Source organism: Bombus impatiens, unplaced genomic scaffold, assembly GCF_000188095.3.
Source record: "Bombus impatiens unplaced genomic scaffold, BIMP_2.2 scf_0621, whole genome shotgun sequence".
In the NCBI taxonomy this organism is placed as follows: domain Eukaryota; kingdom Metazoa; phylum Arthropoda; class Insecta; order Hymenoptera; family Apidae; genus Bombus; species Bombus impatiens.
The window spans coordinates 170,630-181,367 of record NT_177040.1 but is presented as its reverse complement, the minus strand read 5'-3'; the positions used below and the strand labels follow the sequence as shown (position 1 = coordinate 181,367).

The following is a 10,738-nucleotide window of genomic DNA, read 5'->3' as shown; positions in this document are numbered from 1 at the left end:
ATGAATTTTTATAAATTCTTACAATATTATTCAATCTTTATAATATTTCTTCTACTTACAAGTCTACTTATAAGATAATTGTCACATTTCTGAAAATAAGCTTACACTTTCTGATTCTGATTCTCAGCATTAGACGCGTTATTCCTAAGAATCGGTTGCGAGTACGAGCTATTCGAAGTAGCTACACCAGCAGGCTTCTTATCACTTCCCTCGATCATAATTGGTATAATGTACGCGCCACCTGTCGATTGTTGAGGCACCTGATTCTGGATCTGATTCTGAACTTGATTCTGAACTTGACTCTGAACTTGATTCTGCACCTGGTTCTGAACCTGATTCTGAACCTGATTCTGAACCTGATTCTGAGTCGGTTGTCCCCAGCGCTGCTGATGATGTGGACTCGCTTGCTTGAATTGATGGTGACCAGGCTCTGGTTTTACGTCGAACACAGACGGCCTATCCTCAATCTGGACACAAATGATTATTGTATGTTAATATACTATGATTTCCATACTTCATTTTACAATTCTTTCTTCTCTAATTATTCTTTAAACTCAAAGTTTTAAGCAATTCGAGGGTTGAAAGGTCTGTTGCAACAAGAATGCAGCTCCACTTTCTGATAATTCGAATAAACCAACAAAAACCAATTGAAAATCGAATCCTCTTGAAAATGTGTGAAATAAATATTCAACTAATATTCATAATAATAAATTTTTGTATTTTCGAATATGAAACCTACGCCTCTCTTTTTCTTCCAATAAACTGAACTTAAATATTGGAGCTGCCTTTTTGTTACTGCGTGTTCTTCTATTCTATTTTTCTATTCTAACAACTCTTTTACTTGCATTTCTTAAATAAAATAACAGAAATAGTTTTGTAGGTAACTGAAACGTTAAATCTTTAACCACCAAGAAATAGCACAGTCCAACTAAAGATCTGATCCACCGATCGTTGAATTTATCAAACAAATGGATTGACGTGAGTTACAGTAGTCAGCAAGATCGTGAAACTACTTTCGAACATCTGCCTCGCATGATAATAAACACTTACGCGAATTGGTATCATGCGTTCTTGCGTCTGCGTTGGATGAATCTGTTGCGTTGCAGAAGGACTAGAGAACGGACGTTTCTGTTGCTGATTGAATTGCTGAGGCTGCTGGTATTGGTATTGTTGCGGTTGCTGAATTTGCGATGGTCTCTGTTGTGTTGGTTGAAGCGGCTGAGACTGCGGCCTCTGTTGAATCGATTGCTGTCTTTGTTGAGTTTGTTGCCATTGTGGTGATTGTTGCTGTGTTTGCTGAATCGAAGGCGCGTAAACCGGTGGTGACGTTGGACTATCCGGCGAAGACGATGACGTGCTCTGCTGTTTGTTCACGCTCGAACGTTTTGCCCACTCTGGTAATTCTTCCTGTGGCTTGTTCTTATTCTGCAGCCACGGAGTTGGCGCCTTTGTCAAAGTCACTTGAGTCGGAGTGCTCGGACTCTCGGGTGTGTTCGGCTGAACTGCGATCGTCGGCGTTACTTTGGTCTCTGCTTTGGTCACGTGTTTCGGTGATTCTGGTTGCTTCTCTGGAGCTGAAATGACAAAATTATGGCATTCAATTTTTTCCGTTGTCCGGTTACTTTAGATTTTTGCTCGATGATAATGGTATAGCGGTACAAAAATCAACGGAAGATTTGAATCGAGAGAGACACATGTTGCTGTGCCTTGGAATACCAACGTTGTTTTGGATTGCTAGGTTCAAAGGTAAACGAACTCCGGACAAAACATTACCGCCATTATTTGTAACCATAAACCGCAGTTCGAACTTTTTACCATCGGTCGATACATGTAGACGAACGTGCTCTCTAGGACAGTTAGTATAGCGAGTCATGCAGTGGCTTACGGAAGTATCCGAACGCTTACACTTACAAATTTCAATTAATAAAACGAGCTGTACTAAACTAATTTGTTAAGACAATTTGGTATCTATAGCGACGGGAAAGTGCCAAAATTACATCAGTAAAATTTGAAAACGATTCAATAATACAGACAGGAATTATGATATTTTTATTAGAAACATTCATGCTGAGTGTCCCAGAAAATTATTCAAACGCTGTAACACTGTTGATAACTGTTCATCTTCTTTAGCAACGAATGTAAACATCATTGCTAAATGAAAATATTGGTGCACTTGAAAACACTTGAAAACAAAGCTCGACCAGGTCGACTAAAGAAATTGACTGGAAAAGAGGAGAAAGTTATCATTCGCGAATTAAAAAAAATCCTATATACTACAAATAATCTCAAAGCAAGTATTGAAAGATAAAATTATAGAAATATGGAACTCCGTTGAGTGTAGTTTTACAAAATCATTGGTTTACAGTATGGAACGTCGATTGAGACATACTACTGCTGCTAAAGGTAGTCCAACAAAATATTAATATTAAATAATTTAATAACATATGTAGCGTTCAAATACTTTTATTAGCCAGTCATGTTTCTATGCCATGCGTGTTTCTAATAAATATATCAATTTCTACCTATGTTGTTGAATCCTTCTCAAATTTTACTGACATAATCATAAGACTTCCTTCTTCCTATTGACATCTGCTTGTCTAAGCAAATTGCTTTAATGTACATTATTTCGGCCATTCAAGTTTGTATATGTAAGCATTCGAATACTTTCGCAAGCCACTGTATTTATGAGTTTTAATTATTAGAAAGTTCTGAAACATCATAGAAGAAGACTTGACTTCTTGCAAATAGATTTAAAATTCTGAGGAAATTTAGACTTCACAATTCATATGCACAGTCTCTAAAATATCTATTAAGAAATGTTTACCAGGTGGACATAAGTGGATTTGGAGAGATTTTTTTTTAATAAATTGCTTTCATCCAATCTACATGACTGAGTAGAGACAACATCATCAGTATTCTGTTCGAGGTCAAGTGTTTAGCGACTATCATTATAATTATTATTATATCTGAAAGTATTTAACTTGTTTTCTAAAAGTTCTACTTTTTCTTCATCATTTTCTCAACTACGCTCTCACATTTTTACCATCAAGTATACTTACTAGCAGGTTGAATCTTATTGGCAGGAGGTGTAGATGGCGTTCTATTGACAGACGGTTGAACCGGAACATTGGTCGGAAAGACAGGGATCGCCACTTGAGGTTGAACAAACAGATTAGCCCCGGTGTTTTGTGCTGGTGTCGGCTTCGGTTCAAGCGCCGATTTTGGCGGACCCTCGATTCCCTCGTCGTTCGCATTCTTCGCTACTCTGCGTGCCATTCGTGGGCTTCGAATTTGAGAAAGGTCCAATTTTCCACCCATTCCCGGTGTATACGTGAATGGTTTCTTATCCTTGGTCAGCATTGCGTTCTGAATAGCCGCTGGTGGTTCGTAAACATCGTTGTTAGCCATCTGCGGCCTTCTTGTCACCGGTGCCTACGATTCAACGTCTCCCTTAGCATCTTTGTGATCGTTAAATGTTAATTACACAGTCGCATTACGTGACATTAAAATAGAAGCCTCGCGTTTGGCAAATTTTTCCAATTTTTCACCTTCAAAAATACGAATATAGTGAGAATAGTATATTAAGTTGATTTTGAAGATATCAAATTTGTCAATTACAGAGTCGAAGATATTATACTTCATACAAGGCTATTCTTCTTCGTCTTTTCTTTTTGTTACGTGCTTAAATTATTTTTAAATATACTGGAACAAAGAACTGTACATGTGGAAAACAAACACTGAAAGAGAATACACGTGGAACAAAGAGAAGATACAACAGCCTTGAGATCTCTTTAATTTTGGACCAACTATAATTCCTCGTGAAACATCTTTTATCTTAAATCTACCCTTTCATCGCGACCTCGCATTCTTTCCATAAATCCTCATATATATATGTATATGTATATGCCCTCGTTTTCTTCAGGCTATACGGTTCAACTTGACCCAAGAAATCCTTTCATCTGAACACTCACCATTCTTAGTTACCCAACTGAATAAACTGAAACACAAGCAGAAGGAGAAACACTCTGACACTAAGAAGAATTCTTTTTCAAACAATATTACGAACGATTCACAAATAAAATATTACACTTGAAGTTGAACAATTGGTCCAATCAACGCACATAATATTTTCCTTCTTGTCCTTCCTTTCGTTTGGGTCAGTTAAAGCTTCCTACGTCATGCCACTAAAACCCGCGAGGATCGCTCGCAACGAGCGATAAACGCCGACTGAATACGATCTTCCACTTACCTCGATGGTGTTGATCCTCATGGCCGGCACCTGACCAGGCACTGGAGGTGGTGGTGGCGGTGGAGGAGGCACGGGACAAAGTCCTGAAACGATTAGCGATTTAGTGGAATGCTAACGAGTGGCCAGCTATGCGGGACGTGTGCGCATCGTTTTCGCTGCACTTTCACACGTTCTCTATATGCCTCACCAGAAACCCCGTGGCCGACTCTACTCGTCAGATTTACCGCCGTCGTAACCTCTGCTTCGTTTGCCAAGAATTCCAGCAGTTTACAGTTTATAGCGGTATTAAAGGTAATTCGTAAAAGTATTGACAAAATTGTTTATATGATAGAAGCTAAAAAACGAAATTAGGCAGATTTACCAGCTAACGTTTATGGTTTGGAGTGATATAAAACATGGTTATTGTTTACCATCATGGAAGTTGACAGGTTGACCGTGACGGTGGCCATCAGTGACACAGGTTGTGAAATTTTTTATTGGGTTGGCAACTAATTGGGGATTTTGTCATTAGGTGGTAATAACAACATCTGCAATAACTTAGTTGCCAACCTAATAGAACGATCGAAGTAAGATGAATTTCATGAATTAACAAATTTTCAACGATGCGAATGACAGATAACATTGTCACAGGAAAAAATATACTCGTCGAATTGAGATACCTTCCTTCTTCTCTTCTTTCCAAAATCGGTATAAAAAGTGCACAAATGTAATGTAATATTTCGCAAGAATAAAATGTTGTAGTGTAGCGTATTTCAATCTGTGGCGACTCCAGCGGCAAAATACATAAAATTCGCGTAGCAGTCGACGTGTTAGATATTGGACAGATTTATTATCGTTGTAACCTCCTCTTTGAACTCATCTCTCAGGAATTCGACGAGTTTACAGTTTACAGTGGTATTAAAACGGTAGATACACAGTATTGATAAAATTGTTTATACGATAAAAGTTAAGAAAAATTAATGTTATTTGAGAAAACAGTTACCATTCGCGAGAAGTTATTTTTCTATATTTTACAGTTAAATCTGCAAGTGTGAACGAACGAAAGTCTATTTACAGCGGGAAGTTTGGAATGTAACCTTATATGGGATTAAGTTTCGCCGTGACCAATGCGTGAATCGTAAAATCGTAATACGATGATCGTCAGTAAACGGTAAATTCGATCTTTTGTTGAACTTTTGATTCGTATTCGGCCCTCCTGTGCAAGTGGGCTCGATGTGGATCTCGAAGATATTGTGGGTTCATTTGGAATTTGTGTATTTAGAGACGTTTTGTGTACACACGGAGCGAAGCTGCCGGCTGTTTCTCCTGTTTCCAGAGATACGGAAATCTCGTGTAGCTTGCGTGATGCCAAAGTAAACACTGTTTCTATGTTGCATAAGAATTCTTTTTGGGAGGAAATACTTTTTTAGATATTTAAAAAATCGAAAATATTGACGATATTTGGAAAAAATTGTATATGTATGTTTTTTAACTGGTTTTTATAGGAATTCATATTGGGTAAGGAATCTGTAATATTGTTTTATCGATGGACTGCCAGAAATGTTTGTAAACGTTGAAACGACGAATCTAACTAACTGCATAGCTCGAACTTTCCGTTTGCTGGTTATCATGAGGCAGCAGTTATTATTTGCATACGTCGCATATCTTCGTTGCTACGTTTTACGAGCAACCAAGCCCGCGAATTATTTTGCTTGAACGTGGATACACGTACCTGTCACTAGGCCGTCTGAATTCCTGAAACGAGAAACATTTGATCACTTAGGAGGATACAGTCGTGGAAGTATTAACCCTTTGCAACTTGATAATATTTTATCTCATATAAACAATTTATTTTATGAAACAAATTCTATATACGTATTTTATATAAATTCTTTAATAAAATATTCGTGTATAATTGCAAAGGATTAACGAGATTAAAAATGTTATGGATAACATAGATATTTTAAAATTGCAACACTTTTTCCTATTTACTCTTAAATTAACGTGCGGTATTAAATTATTTCTTAACGATTATGGATTCTACAAATTTTCTAGTTATTTCAAAAAATATGTCCATTTGTCCAGGAATCACTCGATATCCATCTACGTAAACATAATTTTATTCTTTGAAACAAAATCATTGTGTTAGGTATATGAGGTTATGCAAACCGATAATAATATTAGGTTGGCAACTAAGTGATTTTGTCATTAGGCGATATTGACAAAATTCGCAATCGCTTAGTTGCCAACCTAATAATACTGAAATTTCATAAAATTTCTAAAGCTGACAGAAACATCTATTCATCGATTCGTCAACATGTACAGCAATGACAGGCCATAAACCTAACCACCATATCAAGACATCGAAGGCAATTTTATTCTAGCGAAGGCAATGAAGTTAACGCTTAGAGAAAACGGCTGTTCAGTTTATTGTAAAATCACTAACGTCACGTGTCTGAGCAATAGAATTGTGATAACATATAGAAATAAATAGGTATGACATGCGTGTTGATAAAGTAATGATTAGATATATGTATATATGTTCATTGTACGTGTAATGACTTAATTTAGATGATGAGTATCAGAGATATGTTTATATACGCAATTAAGACGACAGTGCTACATATTTAGAAGTTGTTTTCAAAGACGATTTCATTTGACATTGACACTCACAAATTAATTCGCGGATCGCAATTAAAGTCAATGTTAGGAATGAGAAGGTTAAAGAATGTATTGAAGTAAAAAATGTTCATGTTGAATAATTTCAATCATCCATAGGCAGACACATATTTGTTTCATACTACATAGGAAAATTGCACTGTTTATATTCAAGCGAATTAATTAATTCTTATTCCAGACTTTAAAAAGATTTAGAAAAATTCTAACACCCTTATCAAACTTTCTACTAACAATTAGTTACAAAATCGTTCACGATGTTAAACATTCGAATTCTTTCCTTTCTGGCAATAAAATATTTCTTTCGAAATATTTCCATGGTAAAATTTCATTTAGGTGGTCGATTCAATTTGTCTACGTCAAAAGTCACTAAAAGTGTTTATATTCCAATATGCCATTGAAGATATCAAAAGGTTGAATTCTCGGGAAACTATTAAGCAAATGATCATCAGTAACGATCATCGCGATAATACGTGTAGAGATACGTATATGGAAGATTTTCTTTAATGTTAGTTGGATACATTCCTGCGTTATCTGTGGAACGCAGTTATTCGAAACGTTGAGTCATATCGCGTGGTATCGGTATTTTGGTTCACCTACGTGCACTACATGACATTCGCGCACACCGAGAGCTGCTGTCAAAACGACTTGTTTCGATAGCTTTAGGATTGCGTCGGTGGTCGCGTTCCAATTACCGTTTCGAGAGCGCAGTTCAAAGTAACATTGAATGAAAGAGGTTATGGTTGCCGATGGAAGCTTGGAAATTTTTTACTTGAATCATCGTCTGGTTGGAAAGTGACTTTCATCAACTTTTTCATAGAATTATCAATTTCATTAATTTTATTCATTTCCATTTCATTTTTCCCATTTCAATATCTAGAAAATCAAAAAAGAAGTTTGTATTTTTCCTTGGTAAAATTGTCGTTAGTTTTGTTCAATGTATAATGTCGAAAATGACAACGTGAGTCCGCGCTCGCCATCTATATGCAGATGCGCTAGTTACAAGAAATAGTAACTAGAAAATAGTTCTAGATATAATCGATAGGTTTAATCGATAGGTGTTTGTTTTACTGTTTAGTCAGTCCATGTAAGAAAGTGCAATAAAGGTTGTTCAGCTCAGAACGGTGTGATAGATTTATCCGAAGAATAAACTAATAGCTATTGTGATTCTACCTCTAAATAAACAAATAACAACATATAATTTTATTCTTCTTCTCAACTTTAATAAAATTACCATTTTATTTATCTCCAGTATATACTTTCCAATCCAATTTCAAATTTCGGGTTCTTGTTTTAAGAAACTACTTTAAAAGGACTTCTTCCAATAGACGAGACTTCCAGTCATCACGACTATGTTTAACGACTTAAGTCTTTATCAATATTTTCATTATGTAAAGTTTAGCAGAATTCTTATTTTAAGATGCAATTTTATTGTTTAAGACACGAAGGAGGATACATTTCTTGAAGAATATATTTTATCGAGCAAGACAATTGCCGTTTAACTGATTTAGCGAAAGCACTAGGTGACCTGGTAAAGCAAGAAGTTCTAAAATACTCGAATCGAAGCACCTTTCTATTTTCAAGTGTGCAAAGTAGTCGAGAGCAAGAAGATTTATTTCCTGGGCGACACGGTAGCCGCTGCTGTCGTGTGTTTGCCGTCGGTTCAACTGAATTGCTTTTGGAATTATCAAGGAAAGAATGAGAAACGGTAACCTAAATATGTATCGTCGCGACCGCAACTTATCTTTCGATGACTCGACTATGTTTCATCGCCTAATCCTTTTAAGGAAGTCATCGCGCGTAGGAAGGTTGCTTCGTTTAATTAATTTGAGAAACCCGCGACCATTCTCTTTAATAAATCTGTCTGTTATAAATCACACAAATGTCCTAAAAATTATTGCATTTTAATATTTTCTTTAAAATCTTGTTAAATGTTACTCTGAACACTTTGTGGCTCAAGTTACATATATACATAATATATAATGTTATTATGCAATAAACATAATTTATATGTATATAGCAATACACGTTATATAATATATATAAAGGGTGGTTGGTAACTGGTGGTACAAGCGGAAAGGGGGTGATTCTAGGCGAAAAAAGAAGTCGAAAATATAGAATAAAATTTTTTTTTAATTTTTTTAAATTTTTTCCATCGGGACAACGATCTACAGTAAGATCCGTAATAACGTACCGCACGCGTACCGAGCGAAAATTCAAAGTCGATTTTCTCGAAAACAAAGCCCCACACGAAAATTTTTTATTCTATATTTTCGACTTCTTTTTTCGCCTAGAATCACCCCCTTTCCGCTTGTACCACCAGTTACCAACCACCCTTTATATATATTATATAACGTGTATTGCTTAAGAAAGATATAAATTACATGTGCATTCACAATAAACATTTCTATTTGAAATTGGTTTTGGCAAAAGTACCATTACGCGACGTAGCCATACCATATTTTGTGTTGGGTTTACATTTTTAACATTTGTAATTTAATTTAAGCTGCTCAAAAGCGATATTTTTATACGATATTATCTTTTCTTTCTTCTCCTGTCCTGAAAACTAGGTCGCAAAATAGGACAGATCGGTAGCCTACTTTTAGTTCCTGCGAGGTTAAGTGACTGAGGGAAGGGTGGGGGAAGAAGGAGTGGAGTGGGTAGGGGATGTCATTTAGATTTATTTACAATATTTACATTTATTGTACAGGCAGAGAGATTGGACGCTACTGGTCCTCTCTCTTTTTTTTCTTTTTTTCTTTATGATTTCAATATCCACCAATACTTTTTTATGTTTTTTCTGTGTTTGCCTTTTGTGTCATTCTGCGTTAGAGCCATATTGTATCCCCACCTAGTATCTATGGTCTATTTTTCTTCTTATGTGGTAAACTATGGGTATATTGTTTTCATCTTGGAGGTAATTTTTTTCATCTAGCTATAAGAACGTTTCTGGGGGAATATGGCCTGTTTTGAATGTATTATCGTGGTACTATATTGATCTTTCGTTAAAATTGACAAATGTAACTTAAAATAGAAATAAAATGGTATCGATGCAGGTCGATAAATAAGCTTATAATTTTCAGAATACTCTGATGCTTTATAATCAATTTATGGTAGGTTTGAACCAGGGCCGGCGCAAGACAGGTTCAGCGCGTTCGCCGGAACCCGGCCACGCGTTTTGAGGGGCTCCGCGGTCTACGAAAATTACCCAATTAAAAAATACAAATTTGGATTAACTTTTTACAGAATGGCGATACCATTAACAGATGCAAGACATATTTTTAGTAGCGGTGATTTAGTTTAAAGGAGTGAAAAAATCATGAAAGTTCAGTGTAATTCCGTAAATCCTGGAAACTACTTTAGATAAAAAAAAAATCCAGGCGCTTTCAGAGAAATGCACTTTTTAGAGAAATTAAAATACATCAACACTTTTTTCGCAAAAGTCATACAAATTTTCTACTTTCATTGAACTTTTTGCCCCTTGAAAGCGAATTATGCATGCGAAAAAATATTACTTGAATTTGTTTAAAAAACTGCTTATAAACAATATATAATACTTACCAACCACCCTGTATAATACGTAACAGCATTTGTAAATTAATAATTCCTCGTTGTAAAATTTAAATGTAGGATTTCAATGTGTATTCAGGACCTCCAAATTTTTGGACCCGGGCCCTCAAAAAGTCACGCCAGCCCTGGTTCAAGCTATCCACGTCTAAATGCAATATTTCACCCTAACACGTTACATTTTTTGCTGCAGAGAATCATAGTCGATATACAGGGTGGTTGGTAACTGGTGGTACAAGCGGGAAGGGGGTGATTCTACGCGAAAAA

The 10,738-nt window shown here is 36.0% G+C and overlaps 1 protein-coding gene across 3 annotated transcripts in view; it reads right to left on the bottom strand.

Annotated features, from left to right (window-relative positions):
* The window catches only part of LOC100745945, a 28,605-nt gene that overhangs the window by 8,786 nt on the left and 9,081 nt on the right, over positions 1-10,738 (bottom strand). Inside the window, exons 2-7 of one of the 3 annotated variants that reach the window (XM_033322354.1) lie at positions 5,961-5,983; positions 4,437-4,496; positions 4,250-4,332; positions 3,060-3,432; positions 1,051-1,574; positions 106-467 (exon numbers count right to left, since the gene is read on the bottom strand). In XM_033322354.1, coding sequence (XP_033178245.1) covers positions 106-467; positions 1,051-1,574; positions 3,060-3,432; positions 4,250-4,332; positions 4,437-4,496; positions 5,961-5,983 — 1,425 coding nt within the window. Of the gene's footprint in view, positions 1-105; positions 468-1,050; positions 1,575-3,059; positions 3,433-3,971; positions 4,226-4,249; positions 4,333-4,436; positions 4,497-5,960; positions 5,984-10,738 lie in introns of those variants that run through there. The other 2 variants (XM_024369620.2, XM_024369622.2) reach the window with 2 other exon arrangements.